Source organism: Cyanistes caeruleus, chromosome 1 (assembly GCF_971803275.1).
Source record: "Cyanistes caeruleus chromosome 1, bCyaCae1.hap1.1, whole genome shotgun sequence".
NCBI classification, from domain to species: Eukaryota; Metazoa; Chordata; class Aves; order Passeriformes; family Paridae; genus Cyanistes; species Cyanistes caeruleus.
The window spans coordinates 98,847,281-98,866,748 of NC_141701.1; the positions used below are offsets into that span (position 1 = coordinate 98,847,281).

Here is a 19,468-nt window from a genome sequence, read left to right on the forward strand (position 1 = left end):
CCAATTAACTGTTTTGTGGTAGAAATCCTAGTAAGAAATCTAACACCTTGGAAAGACTAATTCCAGTATACTATAGAGAACTTTATTGTGTTTCTTAATTTCAAAGAGGTTGTTTATGGCCTCTTCTCTTGGAGAGCAGAAAGATTATGCTGATAAGAGCATACTGTAGGTTCTAGAAGAGCCTTTTAACACATGTAGCATAATCATCTGGAAAGAGAGGCCTTGTGTTTAAGGGCTATTCAGAATAGAAATTGAGCAAATAAGGAACAAGACAAAAGACAAGTTATGAAACTGGCAGGCTTATGAAAGAGCACTTGTGATTTGGTAAGCAGGTTCATGTCTTCTCAGGTGGTCAGCGTGGAGACTAAAACATCACCACATGAAATAATTTTTGGGGTGAACAAGAAGGTTGGGGTTTTCTAGAGCAGAGATCAGTTAGACATACCTAATTTATTACATTAGGATAGAATGGTATTTTTTCCATAAGACTAATGAACAAATACCTCTATAGAACTTTTGTTTTGTTGTTTTGTTTTGTTTTTTCATTAATGGAAGACAATGCTTTCCTCTTCATACTGGATTATTTCCAAGTCTTCTGGTAAGTTGGCCCCACACTATAAAAATTTTAGTTATTCTTTCAGGCTTGAAATTTTCTGGATGTTTTCTTATGCTTGACATAGCTCCTTCAGAATAGAACTGGCAGAGCATTGGGAATCATCCATTACTCATATGAAGAGTCAAAATCTTACTCCAGATAGGACCATCTTCTAATTTCAGGTTAAATTGCTCTCCTACAGCATCTCCTTCTTTCAGGAAACCAGATGAAAGAAGAGTAGGAAATCTCTTGGTTTGATGATCTTAAGGGTCTTTTCCAACTTAAATGATTCTATGAAATGAGTGAAAAAGTTTGTTGAAGGCTTACTCCACTAGTCAAAATTACCTGTTTTGCCTTTGCCCTATCCTGATCTCTAGGGCCTGATTGTCTGCTTTCAGAAAAATGGGTCAGGTTTTGTGTAACTCCAAGAATCTTTAACTAGAAGAAGGCTGATTTCTTTCACCACTCTCAGGACTTGTTATTTCTACTAGTGGCCATGTGCTATTGTCTATCGTGTGTTTTGAGGAGTGTGGCAGCTTCCCAGAATAGTAGCTTCTCTTGTCTCTTGACCTGTGTATGCATACAAACTTTTCCTACATGCCCACTGATAGACAGGCTCTGTTCTAGTAAGGCAGTCTGTTATTTAAGTGTGGAATCATTATAATTATGCCAAAGCCAAAATTAAAACTCTTGCTATCAAATTAATAGAGGACAGTTTTGAATACCTTCACCCTGGATTTGGTACAACACTCTTAACAAGAGTTCTTGTAACAAGAAGAGCAGTATGATCTTTAAATCAGACTAATAATTGTATCAGAAGCATTAAGGTCAACTTTTAAGACTTTAAAGCAACATTTAGAGTAAAGCTTCTGTGCTGTGTGCTCTGGCATTAGTGATCTCTAAGTGTCGTGTGTGTCAGGAAAAACACAAAGTATGGATTCATTAGTGCACATATTTCTTTGCCAGCAGGATTAAGAACTGGCTTTTCTGGACCAGGAGTGCAGATGTCTCCTACAATGAATTATTGTTCCTAACTTTTTCTATGGTGAAACCAGCATTCTTTGCCTTTGTTTCCTTTTTGAAGATTGCAGCATGACTGCTGGTGTCTACATTTAGAGCAATAAACCCAAACTGATTGCAAAATAAATGCAATTATTAAATTAATAAATCTAATAAATCTAGCTATTTACTATGGGGCAGCTTCTGTGTGCCTATTCCCTGTAGCCTCTATCTAGTCTGATTAGAAAATTGAAATTCTCTTGTGAACCTTTCAGCTTGATATCAATAGGTGCCAGAAATATGTGCAATAGTTTCATTAGGGAAAGTAGTGAAATAGGGGGAAAAAAATGTTTAGTGAGGGATTTTCGGGTATGATTTGAAAACACATTGTAGTACCTCAATCTCAAGGCACAGCAATTCAAGGGTCATTGCCACTGAAAATTAAGTTTAAAAAAGAAATAAAATTAATTATATTTTAAGGTTCCTGAAGCAACAATTAAAATCACCATAAATTTCTGTAAACCTTATTTTTTCAGTCAGTGCTATGCTATTCTAATTAGCAGCAACCACTTCAATTTCCTCAGAACTTAAAATTAAGTAAATAAATGAAGGTGACAATCCTAACATTACTGCTTAACTGGAGAAGAAAGTATCTGTGAAACAAAGCACCATGAGCAGTGATAATTCTCCTGACTTTCCAAACTAAATTGTTATATTTCAGTACTATTAATAAAATGTGTATAACTAAGCACTGATTCGTAAATGAGCCACATTATTTTTTAACTAGAAAACTCTTTTTTAACTGAAACCTGAATGCTATGTGTGAAAATGAATACCACTGGTAAGACAAAATGTCCAAAGCCATATTAGTCTTTAGAAAAGGGAGAAAATAAGAACTTTTTTTTTCTGCTACAGAGAATTTAATGAGGAAAATATAAACAATTCTAGATGAAGAAAAGCAGAGACTGTTTTGGGTCATAATATTCATAGTAAGTGAGATGAGTTGATAATATATCAGCTTTTTGCTGTAAGAGAAAGGAGAAGTAATACAGAAGATTTTAGTAAATTGAATATGAGTAATACAGCTAAGAGACATAAATATGTAAGTAGAAGTTCAAGATCAAAGTAGCCATGAGAGATCAATGGTCATGTATCAGCTTGTTTGTTTTGCTTATAAACATCCAACCAAAGGTGGTGGTTCAAGTGGCTGTGAAGAAAATGAGATTTTTCCCTGTAACTTTTCCAGGGAAATAAGAGCCAGCAGGTAGAAATGGTCAGAGGCTAGCAGGGGACAAAAGGTTGATTCAAAGTAGTTTGCATAAACCAGTCTCTGGATAGACTGGGATGGAAATATCAGAACATTAGTGACAGCAGATAAAACAATGTTAAAAGAAGAAAGAATCAAAGAAGGTTGTCTATAAGAGATCTATATTTATAGAAAAAAAAATGATATCTCTAGAAGCAATAAGATGAAGGAAGAAAACTTTTTCATAAGAAGAACAAGGGAGAAGGCAATCCTAAATTTCACTGGTATTTAAAAAAAAATAAAAAAATCCTTTTCCAGTAGAGTCTTTTTAATGTATTCCTCACACAAAAACTAAGCTAAGGCACATCTTAGAACAGCTTTATCCAAGTTTGTGATTGTGTTCTGTCTTGATCAAAAAATTTAAAAAGCTACAATTTGAATAAATTTTTAGTGCAGTCATTGGAATAATAAGTAATTAAACAATGTAAATTTTATGTTTATAAGTAGAATTTTTGTGTTTGCTCTCAAACAAATTCAATGTGTATGTCCCAAAGAGAAGTCAGTGCAATATCATGATTGGGGGTGGGGGTTTGGGCAGGATTTATTTCATGTTTTGAAGAAAAGCAGAAAATTGATTTCTAATACTTCTAAGGTGGGGGGGGGGGAAAGTCTGTGCAAATTAACTTCAAACTAAGGGCAAAATAAAAAGCAAACAGAGGGTCTTACTTTTTCTCTGAACTAGAATTTAGAAAGTAATTACATTCAGAGCAACAATGTTTATGGTGCAGTAAGTACAAAATTTAGACCAGTGGCTAAATCAGTACATGAAGCCTTTATAAAGCTCTATTATCACCCAAGTCCTACATTAAGGAAGAAAGTAATTCATTTTTAGACTTCTGCCTAGGGCATGTTTGACACAAACCCTATACAGTTTCTTTTAAAAGCTGTCTTTGATTACTAAATAGTTTTGCTTAGAAACTGCACCTTTACCCTTAAAGTGCTAAGGCAAAGCTTTTAACACAGTGATAAATGTTCTCCTGTACTTTGTACCGTCCTTCAGATCAGGAAAAAAGTAAAGGTTTTAGCTTTTAGAAGAGGGTGTGTTACCAGAGCTGTAATTTGCATTTGCAAACCCACAGGATTCTTACTATTAAATTAAGCCCAACAGCCAGTTGAAACCATCAGGGAGTGGTAGAGCTGAAGAGCGGTGTAGCAGATACTGTAAACGAATTACGAATTACGGGAGGTATAAGCCACCCCTTAAGGGAGACACACAGCAGGGAGGACCACTTGCAGCACAAAGCTGTCAGGGAAATCTCATAGGAAACAGGCAAGTCTGGAAGTACAAGTGCTAGTTGGACAAGAAATAGATGACAAGTTATAGGAGTATCTGCAAGAGATGTGTGTATAATTTGTCACTACATGTGTGGTATATACAGTTCTATTTTGAATAAGGAGATGGTGATTCCTTAGTTCTCCCATAAATTGAACCCTGAATTTCTGAAGCATTATGTGCCCTTGCCTCTTACTTAAAGCATATAAACACTTTTGACAAAGGTCATCTTGCTGGTTTTATGCATTCTTAGACTTTTCAGTTTTGCATATGAAAAGCTGAAACTTTTGTGTGGCTGTCAGGGAACAGAAGAGCCTGTGTTACAGTGCAAAGTGTAATCTGACCTACAGCACCTTCCAAAAAGCAAATGCTGAGTGTCAAGCCCACAGACATCCAGTGCAGAAGAACAGATCCTGACAGCATTAGCTACTAAGGATGCATATGCAATTCCTTGCCTCAATGCATCCTCTCCAGAGCTGTGGGTCCTCCCTGGGATGGACTTGCAGGTGGGCAGAAGAGGAGGAGAGGGCTGCTGGGCCTGCAGCTGTTGTAGCAACTACTCCAGAATTTTCTTTAGGGAGGCCATTAGGGATATAGGAAAAATCCCTTTGATCACTAAGGGATTTTGGAGGCTAGGCCACTTGCTGTGCACTAGAATTACAATTTATTATGTGTTTTGCAAAAACAATAGTTTTTAATCATGCATAATTCACTGCAGAACAGACATGTTTTTAAGCACAGAAAGCAATTGAAGGCCTGGAGATAATCTGAAGTTTAAAAATGTCCAATTTTTAATATGTTTTTCAAGGAAACATACCTTTCCTTAAGTCATTGTTTAAATGATTTATTTAGTCTTCATGTAGACTAGAAATTTGGACAGTATCTGATCCGTCTGCTTATAGAGAAAGTTGTTGTTCATTTACCACCTGACAGAGAGAACTACCCTGGGGGTTAACTACAGGTTCTGTGTTACCTGAGGGAGGGGGCAGCAGTTTATGTTATTTCACTTTTTATAGTCCTTGCCTGTGTGTTTGAAAAATTGTTTTAAATTCACTGCTAAGACTATGCCCAGCCATGTGAGTGACTATGTTGATGTTTACTGCAGTGCAGGTCTCAGTAATACCTTGCAGCAATGAGTTCCACAGGTTTTCCACCACCTACTGTTTGGAAAAATATAATTTATTATTATTAGATTTATGATTTTTTCCCATTTCAGTGGAGACACCTTTTCTCCTCAGATGAGTTAGGGTGAATAGTTTCTGATCTACATTTTCTTTCTGTTGTTTATTTTCTTGTATCCTTTGATCATGCTCATTCTTAGTCACACTTTTCTGGAAGCACTGTCCTTTCAATCAGTTTATCATTCTTACAGCATCTTTTTGTGATGTATCTTTCTTAGATGGGCTAACCAGAACAGAACAAAGTACTCTAGATGAGGCCAAATTATTGATATACATAACAAAGTAAAATCCTGGCTCTGTTGTAGTTGCTGTGAATTCACTGTCATCGAAGGGCTGAGGTTTCTCCCAGTGCTGTCACATTCCCCACATTATTCTTCCTCCCATTTTTCATATATTCAACTTCAGAATTTGGCAACTTAGACTTAATCTAGAATCCAACAGATTCCATTAAATCCATTAAATTTCTGTTAATCCTCAAATCAGGAGTTTTTCTCTGTGGACATGTTTAGTTTCATCCCCAAACTATTTTGATCAAAAGGGTCAAATTTGGTCTTGATTCATATTTGTTAGGGATGTTAGTAACAAATCTTGATGTTAGTTTGGAATAGCTGAAATTGAGAGCAGCAGCACAGAATGAAACAATGCTGTTTGTGTTCACAATGACCTTTAGCTGCAAAACCTGCTAAAATACATTATTTAGTATATGAAAGCAAACAAATTTTTTGCCTCAGTAAATGACTGTCCATAGTGCACTATGAGTATGAGTCAAAACAACTCAGAGTTTTTTTACAGTGTCTGCAAAAGAAATCTGTTGTTTTTTGTTTCCTCTGAAGAAACACCTAAGAAATGTTTGGATTGTTGCTGCCTAATAAATACAGTAAATGAAATGTTAATAAATTGCCAGCAATTTAGCCTGACAATAACATGGATTGACCAAATTGATTAAATTGATTATGTTTCATATATTTACAATATGTAGACACAAGCCTAATTTATTTTCTGAAGAGTTCAAGGTAGGTATCACTGGTTTTAAAAAAGGCAAAACAAAACAATGGAGTAATGTTTGTGGTTGCTATCTGCAATAATCTAATGCTGACAGAGAGCAGTATTTTATTTAGTAATTAACAGTGTAAAGGGAAGAGAAGCTGTCATGTTGGTTCTTAAGCTGGGGAATGTGATGAAAGATGATATCTGCGATCTCATCCTTTCCACTTGTTTAGGATTGTCAGAATGAGAAATGTCAGCATTATGAAAGCTCAGCTCTGCTCTTGATATGATAAAACCCTTCAAAAGCCAGTCTTTCTTTCCCTCTCCCCCTCCTTTCTCCCTCTCCTGCTTGCACTTGCTTTTTTTATTTATCCTGTTTTGTTAGATGGCAGAAATATAATTCTTTTCTTTCTTCCTATTATAAGCCACCATTTTTGTTTTATTATATGTTTCACAACCCCTAATGCCCCACTGAAAATTACCTTGTTAAATGACAGTGTTTCAAAGCCATGAATCCTTTCCACCATTCCCTCAGAGGTTTGAAACAGTCAACAGACTGTAAAGAATAAATAATAAAAAAGTATTGATTATTTTGATGACTGTGAGATTCAATTAAGTATTAATTTTGCCCTCCAGTGGACCTATCAAGGTATTCAAAAGGGAGGATTCGGCTCAACTAAATGCGTGCTGAGTGCTTCAGCCTTAAATAGGGAGAAAATGTGTTTACCTACAGTATTTGAAGAGGAGTGCATTGATGCACAGAGTCCAATATTTAAGTGCTGTGCAAATTAAGCCCTGGTGACAGTGACATTGTTTTCGGCAATATGAGTATTGACTAAAGAAGTGCATTTGATGACAGCTTAAACTATTTGTATTGATTAACATTTTCATAGATTATCATGTGTCATATCAAATTCACTTTTCAGACATGAATACATTAAAAAACCCACAGGCAAACATCGACCAATGTGAGGACGGGACAGAGGGAACATGCTAGCCAACCTACATGCTCGCTGGTCACCTGTTCTCTGCATAAGAACCATTTAGGCATGAACTTTGCAATAAATAGCTGCTAGAGAGAGCAACAAGGTCACTTGTTCTTTTTATTTTTTTTAGTTTTTTTTTTTACTCTGCTCTCTGTGCTGTCATGATATTATGCTTATTGTTTTGCATACGGAATAACCGAGTGTGCTTGGAAATAGTGCCTGACCCCCAAACGTCCTCAATGAGCAGAAGATGAAACAGATTCTGATCATCAAGGAAAAATTTAGATGTGTATATATATATGTGTAATGTTTTATGGGGGATATAATGTTGCGAACACAAGAATAATTGCAAACTGTATGTGTAAGTATCTTCACTAATTTTATCTTTTAGAAAACGGTTTCTGTGTTTTTTTATTTTTAAAAGAAAAATGCGTGTTTGTGTCTTTATGGACTTTTGGAGCATAGTATCCCAACGACAGGAACAGTTAGAAGAAAACTGTATTTCTGTTAAAAGTATGCAATGAAATGGCTATTTGATGCTGTGTGTTTTCGTAGCAATGCTGGAATGCTAGAAACTGTGTATTTGATTTTGTTTATGTTATACAGCTGAGGATACCTCTTTAAATCACTATGGAGCACTCACAGGGGGCTCCTCTTCTGTGGTATCGGAGCATATAGGAATTTCTTCTCTTACTATGCTAAGGACAGGGTGAGGTGTAAAAACATACACACAAAAAAAGCACATCCCACAATTAAAGCTGTGTTGGTTATGTTGCTTTCATAGAAGTTTTTCTCCAAAGCATCCTGAATCTCTCACATGCTAGTTGAGCTTTAATAGGGTGGGGAGTAATGGAAAACTCATTGGATCTGTAATAGCTCTTCACTTGACTGCAGCCAGCAATAACAGCAGGAGCAGCCAGAGATAAGAGAGAGAGAGAGTGTGTGTGTGTATGTGTGTGTGTGAGAGAGAGAGGGAGTGGAAGAGAGAGTATACGCACACCAAAGCTGCCACTTTTTTTCCCCCCTCACTCTTTTTTCCCCCCCATCCTAGGATCCAATGATAGCTGGACAAGTCAGTAAGCCCTCGCTGTCACTGCGGAGTGAAATGAATGCAGAGTTGAGAGGTGAGGACAAGGCAGCTACTTCAGACAACGAGCTGAATGAGCCCTTGCTTGCGCCTGTGGAATCAAATGACAGCGAGGACACTCCCAGCAAGCTCTTCGGTAAGTCTGTCTAGGTATTTCATTTCACTGCTACCATGTTGTCCGGAAGAGCAATCTCCCCCTGTTCTTTTTTTTTTTTCCTTTTTTTCCCCCTTTTCTTTTTTTTTTTTTTTTTTTTTTTTTTTTGTTCGCTCAATTTTCTTGTAAGTGGGAAAGAGTACTTGGAGCATGCAGGCACACAGTCCTCTGCTCCTTCCTATTGCAACTGGTTACCAGAATGACAGCATCAGTCCTGAAAACTTTTGTGAACAATGGACGTATTTCGTGCAAGTTGCAGATGTTTTCTGATTTTTTTCGAACCATGGACTCTAGCGTAAAATAATGTGTGTGTGTGTGTGTGTGTGGGATATTCTTGGAATACTTTAATAATTATTGTGGTAGGTGCTGGTGTCTTAACATGCTAGCAGCTTTCTCTGAGGCTTGATTAAACTGAAAAGTTATAATTTTTTATGGTAAAAATAAATCTGGCTGAAGAGAGCTGAAAGATTCTTGTGGAAAACACTTCATACTGAGTAAACAAAGCCTAGCAAGGGTATTGCACGTGGAGCTAATGTTTTTGGAATTTAAATTAGAAATGAAATATTTCTTCTCGAGCCTGTGGAGAGAGAAATTACCTTTTGAATTTTTATTCTTTTTGTAATAGTCTAAATTGTGCCAGATAAATGTAACATTTCACAATCAAAACAAAAGCAGTGAGAGTGGCACTCCAACACAGACATCTGTCATTCAAACGGATGACACCCTGTAAGCCAACTCAAGCAACTCTGATCTCTAATCAGAAAAGGGAGCAGAGCTGTTGAGGCGCGTGCTTGAGTGATAGATGTTGATAGGTGTCTGAGCTGTAGCAGCACTCTGTGGTAGATTGTGACATTTTGGGTTTAGAGGGGCTGCACCCCTGAAGAAATCCCTTTTAATTATTTCTATTTGTGACCTGAGACAAACCTTAGTAAAAATAGAGCATTTACTTATTTTTCATTATTCTATAGGTGGAAGTCAAAGGGAAAAAGATCTTGTTTAAAGGGAATGCAGCTTTAAGGGAGAGAGGGTGAGAGCCCATTTTCTAAGATTCAACTTTTGATTTCATAATCTGCAAGGAAATCTGTAGCACTGTTCAGATTTCAGTATTCCACCTACAATAAGAGCTGCAAGATTATTTTTTTAAAACAAAAGAACACATGTGATTTTATATTATAATATTCTTTACACATTACTGAAAGATACAGCACAAAACGTTTTACTAAATAACTTTGCTACAGATGTGGGAAAAATAATAATTAAACCCCCCCAAAATTTAATTTCTGGATTGCAGTAATGACCATTACTGAATATCACATCCATTTTTAAGCACCCTCTTAGTAATCTTTGTTTCCATGGAAAGCATAATTTCCATTAGCAGTTTGAATGTTCAAAAAGCATATAATAATTATTTTAGCCCATTTCATCCAGGAAAGAATTATAATGCCTAAAATTCAAAGGCTACCAGTTATCTAGAGTAATATAAACATCTTCAGCTATGTTTATATGTTTTATTTGCTCAAATGTTTAGGATCTATTAAACACAGCAAGGCATATACAAAGCAAAAAATGAGCTTTTAATTTAAAGATAGTGAAGTGTCTGTTTGTTTTTAGACCAGGCAAGTCTTCTAATAAAAGACAGGATATTTTTTGAGCCCTTGTCATTTGGATGTTCTACAGTGGTAGTGAAATATACACAGACACTTTCATTAGAGTTGTCGTGTGTGATATAGAAATGATGTGTAACCATATCTTGTCTCCTTCTGGGCTGAAAATATAATTTATCTCACTAAAAGCACTAGTGAAAAAGCTAAAAATTCATATATTGTGCTTTTTCTATTGGTGAATGTAAGATGTTTGTTAGTCTGATCCTTATTCTGCTAAAAAGATGTTCCCAAGTAAACAAAAGTAAGTGAAATAGTCAAACAGCCTCAAGTATGAACTTATGTACCATTTATTGCGGTTTTGCTGAAATTATGACAGATGCTACAGATCTATTAACAACAGCCCTTGTCAATTAATTATAGTAACTTTTATAGCAAAAATATAGAGGGTAGTGGGGCAATTTAGATTCATTTGAGGATCAAATTGAGCAAATGTAAAATAACGATGATTAGATTTTATATCACAGGTTGATCCCTTAAGATAGATTTGAAGTAAAGACTAAAAATTATAAAGTGTAGTTGTGTTTGAAGCTGTGATAACGTAAATATGGAACATCACCACCCTATAGTTTTTCTCTTTGTTTAATGTTATGAATAGCATGCTAGGAATGCATACTTTGTACTTTTCTTTGCAGTGTCTGAAGTTGAATAATTGTGAACATATTGATAGGTGTTGGCTTAGAGAATGACAACTTTCTCCTTCAACCTTCTTTCATGTAATCAGAGATAATAAATATCTTTTTCAAATATAACATTTAACACACGCTGTGTGAAAATTTTCCCCAAATCTCGTAAGTAGGTGAGGAAGGAGTATTTTAGAAATTTGAGAGGAGACAAGTCCTAGAGAACAAAGTTTTTCTACACTACTGCTTTTCATTTTTTTTAAGGATTTGTGAAAATCATGTACTGATTTAGTTGGAATGAGTGACCAGCATTTGTGTGTCTTGTTGTCATGAGTCACATTTTCATATAGGTGAACAGAGCTGAATGATGAGATGCGAAGAGCTTTATTTTCTTTTACCAGACACATTCTGCTTAGCTTCTTCTGATGGATGAGTTTATTTCTGCACAGTCCTGCTTTTCTCACCTTTTCCTAAAATTTGCCTACTTGTTCTCAAATTTCCTTGTTTTGGTATTTCACTGCATGCCATAGAAACAGTGGGTATCTGGTTTTTTGTTACCTGTCAAAGTGGTACCTCTTCAGTAACAGCCCCTGCTGCCAGTGAGGAAAGGGCAGGAGCACAATTAATTGTACTTATTTTTTAAGAGATGCACTAAACTTTTGTTTCTCTTATGGGTGCTTTGCTATCAGTGATAAAACAGATGAATGCTGCAGCATCTTAAGTCTCACAAATACCAGCATTAAGTATGACTTCCTGAGGATCAGAAATAGCTTCCACCTAAAGCTGGTGTACAGGTGTCTGAGAAGATGCACTTTGTCACTGTGGTGCAGCTGTTCCCTGTGAGTGATGACAGGAGCAGCTGTGATTAGAGGGGTTGCACCTTACTGTTGTTTGCTGGATTGCTTTCTCCTGGTGGTAATTTTATTTTTCTCTTTTTTTTTTAATTTTTAATTTTTTTTTCTTTTGAAAGAAAATGCTGTACCATGGTCCAGGAGTCTGTAATCCTCTACTTGTGCTTTTATACCAGTGGATTCTTTTGAATTTGCATACCTGCATGCAAAAGACTTTTGATACTAAGGTTGTATGAAACTAGAAAAGAGTAGAAAAAGTGGTCGAAAATGAGATGCAAAATGTTGGTAAAGGAATCTGTCATGGAACACATTACCTCAAAAATATAGTTTTGAAATGTGGGTTAGCACAGCTACAATGTTTTGGTTACAGTCTTGCTGTACAGTATGAGGTGAAGGTGCTTTGTAAGAGATCTTGTGGTGAGTTATTTATTTTTAAAATTATTTGTGAAGTAATATCTCCTATTTTATCCATAGAATGTGATTAAATAACATAGAAACGGAGTATGGCTCTTGACTTTTCTGGCGGTGTCATTTTCAGATCAACTTGTCTTACTCTGCAATATCCTTCAAAATAGTAGCCCAGGCCAAATGCCATCGGTCTTACTAGAGAAAGCTTTTTTTAATGTTAAGTAGTCATTTCACTTGAATAAACACATTGGGATTTGATCCTAACTTAACTAATCCTGGTTGTCATTCTTTACTACATTTTCAAACAATTCTAATATAAATGATGAAGTATTGTTCTGAAAAAAACCAACATCTTAGAAGAAAAAAAGCACCCATCATGTTTAGCTGTATAATAAACTGTTGAGATTCAAAAGTTGGTATAGACACCAAGGCTATGTCACATATAAAATTCTCAGTATGGTAAAAATCCAAAGAATGAAGTTGCTGATCCAAGCATCAAAACCCCCTGTGGACTGAGGCTGACTTTCCTGGAGTTAGATCCAGTCCTTAATTAATGCTTAATTGAAGGCAATTTGTGACATAATTAGATGATGGAAAAAAAACCTGGGAGTTCATGCACTTGCATATTAAGTTAATTTTACTGTATGATAAAAAATTTTTCTTTGAGATTCACTCTGTAGTTCTACAAATCAAAAAATAAATAAAGCTGTAAGTATATAGTGAGGGCAATACCAAGCCTCTAATTTTGGAGCAAAAGTGTTTCCTATTTAATTATTGCAGGACAGGAAAAATATTGACTGCTAACCTTTTTTTTTTTTTTTTTTTTTCTTGCTGGCAAGGTTTTGTTCCAGTGAAATTAAATCCTAAGTTTCTTGTGCTGGATCTGATGACTGTGGTTTTCTTTGGCTCATTAGTGGGCTTTTGATCTTTTCATAATACCATGTATGCTTGAAATATGGATGAAGATATGGGAGTTAAATGGATTTGCGCACATTTAAATAAACAAGTTTTTATTTTCAAACCTCTGCATTGGCTTTGGGATTTTATTTTCCTTTCCCACATTGTTTCCCATGTTTCAGAACAGTGTGTTCATGTACATGCTGCAGAGAAAGAAACAAGACAGAAGTTGTTTCTGGTTGATTATGTTTTGCTAGTAGATCCCTTGTATTACACTTTAAAGAAACATACATTATATATATATATATATATATATATATATATATTTTAAATTGGAGTGGCCTTGATTAGAATTTATGGCACTGGAATAATTTCAGTTACAAAGAATAAAGGACTAAATTGTCTTTTACCTCTTGAGACAGTGGTCTCTGCAGGTCAGAGCAGAGGTCATTGCCAGGTTGCTGTGAGGAAGCTCACATTATCATCCTTAACAGTATATCTAGCCTGTGGGGGCCTTCAGACCACAAGCTTTCCTTTCATCAGTGTATTTAAGGATGACTCTCAGTGGTTTGGTTATATCCTCAAATTTTAAAGGCCTGTAAGATCTCTGCCCATCAGGAACACTTTGCTGAGGTTTGGTAATTTTCTGTGGAAGAAAGCAATGTGTATTTGTTGCTCTTGATGCATTTTAAAGCTCTAGTGAATATTTCTGTTCTGATAGGAAGGTTCATGGCCCAAATGGTCTCTATATTGAAATCAGAGCCTTCTTTTAGATGCTGCAGCCATAACATCTGAGATATGTTTGCATACAAAGATTCTTCTCTCTTCACATAATTTTATTCAGTAACTTCCACGTTGTGGATGCTTTGTTCTAAGACTCTATCGGTCATCCATGCCATAGGACTGATCAAGCTAGTGCTTGAATGTGATACTTTCCTTAAAGCAAATAATCTGTGGATTAGGAACCCTATTTAATTACAAAGACTGTGTCAGTGAGAAACATTAATGAGTGGAACGTTTATAGGACTGAGTCATCATACAGGCTTGTAAATCCATTTTCAAAAATGTAGTGATGTCTTGCTTAAGTAATGAGTAAGTTCTTAAAGAACCCAGAGATCTGGCTATGTGATTGTTATTTCTGAAGGATATATTTGACATGAGCATTTTTAAATAGGTATTTGCAAACAGGGGCTTGAATTACTCTGAATAATGCTGTTGTTTGATTTCTTGGCAGAATTCTTACTCTGTCAGTGGGGCATGTACTTGTGAATGGGGAGTAAATGCCCATTTAAACCTAAACAGACGTTATGACTATTTAAACACAAAACATGATGCAATGATAAGATAGAATATCCATCCTCAGCTCAGCTTTCTTGCTGTGCTTAGGTATTGCAGGTAGCTCAGGCCGTGGTAGTCCTGGTGCTAGCACATATATTCCAGCTCTGAGGAGACCAGAGTTTTGGTCCCTTAACCTTTGATGAAAGCAATATTGGGCTGATGAAAGACAGGTATTGGAGCCACACTAATAAATCCTCTTGCTTGCATGGAAATAAAGAAGACTCTTGTAGCTGTTCCTAAATTGTGACAAAGAGACAATTTTTTTAAAACAGCAAAGAAAAAACAAAAGTTGGTTTGAGTAAAAATTAATTATGGTTTTGGTTTTTTTTAAGTGTTATGCTATATGTTTCTTAAATGAGACTTGAAGTCTGATTCTCTGTATTTATATACAGAACAACTAACATTTTAGAGAGGGAAGGAAAAAATAATTAAATCCTAGCATGTAATTGGTATGACTGAATGACAAAGGGTTTGTTTTTAATTAATCTTTCTTCTCTCTGTCTTTGAAGCCATAAAAATAGCAACAAACTTGTTTAAAAGCAACGTAAATGGCTGGCTGTTTCAAAGGGGACTTGCTGGCTACTAGACAGTAAACAGGTAATTTGTGAAATAACTGTTAGATTCTTTGATTGAGATCCTTGCCAGTTTGTGTTTTGAGATTAATAATAGATCAGACACTTGCACATTTGAGAAGGAAGCAAATGTGAAAAGAAAAGGAAGGGTAATGGTATGTTTCTATTGGACTTCACATGATTAATCAAGCTGTTTGTAAGAATGTGCAGGTGAGGCAGATGGAGGCCAAGTTATATTTGCCCAAATGTACACATGGCACCACTTAACACCTCTCTTGATTTCTTTATGCTATACAAAGAGGTGGCAAGTGCTTATACCAAACTGGCACCCTGTCGGGGGCAATATGTATAAAGTTTCCTGCTGTCAGGTTAATAAATTTTTTAAAAATATCCAAAGGCAGAGGTAGCTGTAGGTAGCTCATAGTAACAGTTGCCATTCTCCTGTGGATCATTTTTCTCTTTAATATCCTGTGTAGCACTTGGTTTTCCTTGTGTTGTCTTCCTAGGGTTTTTTTTTTCCTTCTGTCATTTGTACGTTCTTCTTTGTTTTAATTCTTTTTCCTTGTGAAACTGCTTCTTCTGTTGGATCCATCATCTGTGATCCCTTTTTTTTTTGGGAGAGATGGTCAAAAGATGGGAGCATCAGCTTTATGAGTTTTTGTACTTTTATTTAATTGCATATTAAATATATTAAGATTTCTTCCACAAATGGTTTATTTTCTGTCTTTTTACATGACTACCACTAGTACTGCCATTAGTATTAACAAAGTAACATTATTTTATGAGTTGCAAAATAATTTCTGGCAAACTCACAGGTAGCAGCTACATTCAAATGATGAAATGAGAAAATTAATGCTAAACAGGGACAAAACCAGTATAAAATTAAATGTCTCATGATTTGCAGGTTTCAACAGGAATATTATTTTTCCGTGTAAACGGCTTGGTGTTTTTAAACATAAAGTCTTGCTTTTCTCTTTTCCACCATCTAAAAATCAAAATCAATATCAGTATGAAACAAAGAAAGATTTGTATTGTGACATGTCCTGCTTTATATTGTGATACTGCTTTGAAGCTCTCAGAAGCCCTTTTACTTTGAAAGCAGAGGTAATCTAGAGAAGACTAGTACCTCATCCTGTCTGGCTAAGCAGAATCTGCTGTTTTCAGAGAGACTAAAATTGGGTTTGTTCTCTAGATTTCAGGGATATCTATATCTTCCAAATCAATGAACAATGCACACCCCTGCACTATAAAGCATGTTTTTTAACACTAAACTACTGCCTGTCTATGCCTAAAAGAAATTTGGATTTCTGATTTTATTTTAGAATATACAAAAAGGCTATTAGGAAAGTGGGAATTTTGTTTTTCTTCTCAGATTTTTTTTTTTTTTTTTCAGAAAGGTAAACCATCATTTTAATTTCTGAATAGTTTGAAGTCATCTTAAGGAAATGTTATGTTTTACAAACCAGAGTAATCACGCTACTTGAAAGTGATTACAAAAATTAAATATATATATTTGAAATATATATAAATTAACAGCCAGTGTGACTGAAATATGACATCCATTATTTTAATACAGTAAGAAAAATCTCAGAGTCCTAAAACAATTTCATGTTACACTGAAGATCTGAATGTCACACAAATAAGTAATAAAGACTATTTTGCATTAAGAACAGAATTTTCTACAGCAGTCTATCATAAGATTCCTTCTTTCAAAACTAGCATGGCTTTAACAGAATGGCAGTAACCCTAACTTTTATAATATTGGCTTTTAGGAACATCCTTGTGTTTTTCAGTTCAGATGGTGGCTGTATGGTTTGGTGACCATTAAAGAATCTATTAAATAATTTTCATTTTCTTGCTCAGTCTCCTATCTGACATAGTCCCACATTTTAAAATCTTGGTTTTAAGTTGTTGAATAAAGAATCACTAGCAGTCAGTTGCCTTCCAGAAGGCTATAAAGGAAGTCCTCTCCTGCAGCACATTGGACAGGCAGCCTAGCCTGCTATTCTCACCACCACCAAGGCTTGCAAAGCAGAGCATGGGTAAAAGCAAAAAGTGCCGTCTTTCCTGTCTTCCCTTCTTCCTTACAGCCAGGCTTGGAGCTGTTCCCCTCTCTTCTGCTCCTTGGTGTGTGCACACAGCTGGAAACACATACAGCTGTGTTATGGGCAGTTGCAAAATGCATTTTGCTTCCATCTGTCAAGGTCTTTAGGCTTCTGTGATTTGTCTGAAGCTTAATGTTTAGGGGAGTTTGTTCCTTGAAGAGGATGATCAAAAACCTGTGTTTAATCAAGAAGCCAGAATTGCTTTTCAGTTAACATACCTTAAGGCATACTTTAATATATTGTACTATTAAATGTGTGTAATTATTTCTTGAGATAGCACAGTATTAACTGGAGAGGAAGAAAAATCATTTGCATTCAGTCTAATCTCTTGAGCAAATACTATATGAGGTAGTTTTTGTATTTTCTTTTGCATACAATTAGGATTTATTCACATGGTGTAGAGATGTTATGTTTCCCCAGTGGTTTGAATAAACATGAGGCCGGATTCTGACAGGTCTTGGGTGACCATCACATACACAGAAGCCCATGGATTTCAATAGGATATTCATCTTATTGGTACTTGCAAGCCAGTTTGGGGCCTCCCAGACTGTCTCAGTCACTCCTCTACAGCAGTTTCTTATGCTGTGGAGCTAAAATCAGCCAAGGAAACATACCGACAGGAAAGAGCAAGCGCTCTATAATTATGCAGCATTCATATTTAACAAATGATGAATTATGGAACCAATCCTGGGGTTACTTTAGGTCTCTGCTTTGCTGTGCAGGTGTATTCCATGAGTATTGCTAAGGTTCTTCAACTCCGCCTCTGCTGTCATAGGGAGGTCAGTGCTGTAATGTGAGTAAAGCTTCCATTAAGGTGGGAAAGTTTTTAAGTAGAGCAGATTATCATAATTAAAAAAAAAAAAAAAAAGGAACAGAAATGGTAATTATTACTAAAACAAAAACAACTAGATAAATTAGCAGAGATTAAAGGGAGGGGAAGGAAATTAGGCAGATATATTTAGGCTCAGCTGTGATTGTAAAGGTAAAGGTTTTATATTTCTCCTCCTTTCTTGTACTTCCTTGCCTGAAATCATAAATTTTTGGACTGTGAGACACAAATATTTCTGAAAGAAAAATGGAATTTACAGCTAAAAGAAGACAGGAAATGAAAACATAAAAATTATTTTTGCTACTAATTGAATATACTTTACTGTCATAAGCACAGTAAACTTAATACCCAGCAAGAAAAGCATCTCATATGTTGAGTTGATGTGTTGTTTTTTTTTTCTGGTATAAAAAGTGTGAGGGAAAACTCTTGCCTGGCTCTCTTGCTGGGATTTGATGCATTGTTTTCAGAGTCTTCTCATTTTAACTGTGTGGATGTAGCACAGTGAACCTTCTCATAACAGTTGCTGACAAGAAAAAAAAAAAAATCTTTCAATCAGCTGGTCTGGCTTTGCTCCCGCTCTCCCCAGCCCCCACACCTCTTTGCTTTTATGAAGCAATGAATAAAAGAGAGACCAGATGATGCAAAGGTTTACTCAGACGAGATGTGCTAGTCAGTGAACAACTTTGGATTTGTGGGACTCTGGCTTGTGGACTTCAAAGGGGTTGGGGAGTTTGGGGGTCAGGCCTTTCTCACATTACCATTGTCTCATTTGTGTAAAATGATGCTGGTGCATTTTGAATAGCACTTTACAAATTTCAGGCTGGCATGTGTCAGCAGACCCTGCCTGGTGTAAAGGCTGGTGTAAAGGCTAGAATACAGGGTGCATTCTCCCAGCAGTGGTAGTTGGGCTGTCTGGGGTTCTATTGGAAGGGAGATGAAGGAGAGTTTTGCTTTATACTCTGTCTGAAAACTCAGGCGTGAAACATTCATCATAAGGAGAAAAATCAGGCCCTTTCTTGCAAAAAAAGAAAAAAACAATCTCTAGGCTCTGGTCAGGTTTTTCGTTATTTATTTTTAATAAAACATTCTTCTGGTTTTGTATTCTCTTTTCTGCGGGCTCATATAACTGCGGTATTTCAAACCAGCTTAAAACAGTTTTAAAAAAAATAAAAATGGGTTCCCTTAAAGACAGTGTACTGCTGACTGTTTTATTTTGTTTATATCTGATATTTCTTATGGTATTCAGATGGTTGTAATAGACTACTAGCACAAGAGCTGCATGTCTTGTCATCTGTACTATATCAATACGTTTTTATAATGATACAATAACCTGAACCCTGTAACAGTTTATGATCCATTTGAGAATTCTTATGGATTCTCAGAGTGACGGAGACCTGAAAAAAGAACTTGACTGCTTTCGCAAAACTGGTGCTGTGACAGGAAAAACTAGTGTGCCTGTGATTTAGTTGCTAAGGAATCATATTGATCTGATTCGTCATTAAACTTTTAAGTTGGAAAAAAAAAAAAGAAAGAAAAAAGTCAAGCTGCTTGAAGGTGGAAAAACAGTGATGTGATTGTGAGGATCTGCAATACAGGTAAACTGTGCCATACTGCTA

The 19,468-nt window shown here is 35.9% G+C and overlaps 1 protein-coding gene across 3 annotated transcripts in view; it reads left to right on the plus strand.

Moving 5' to 3' along the window:
- Nucleotides 1-19,468, plus strand: part of POU6F2 (POU class 6 homeobox 2) — a 311,706-nt gene that overhangs the window by 52,829 nt on the left and 239,409 nt on the right. For all 3 annotated transcript variants that reach the window (XM_086844510.1, XM_023919541.2, XM_023919539.2), the window contains exon 2: nucleotides 8,379-8,550. In XM_086844510.1, the coding sequence (XP_086700636.1) occupies nucleotides 8,379-8,550 (172 nt within the window). The remainder of the gene's footprint in view (nucleotides 1-8,378; nucleotides 8,551-19,468) is intronic.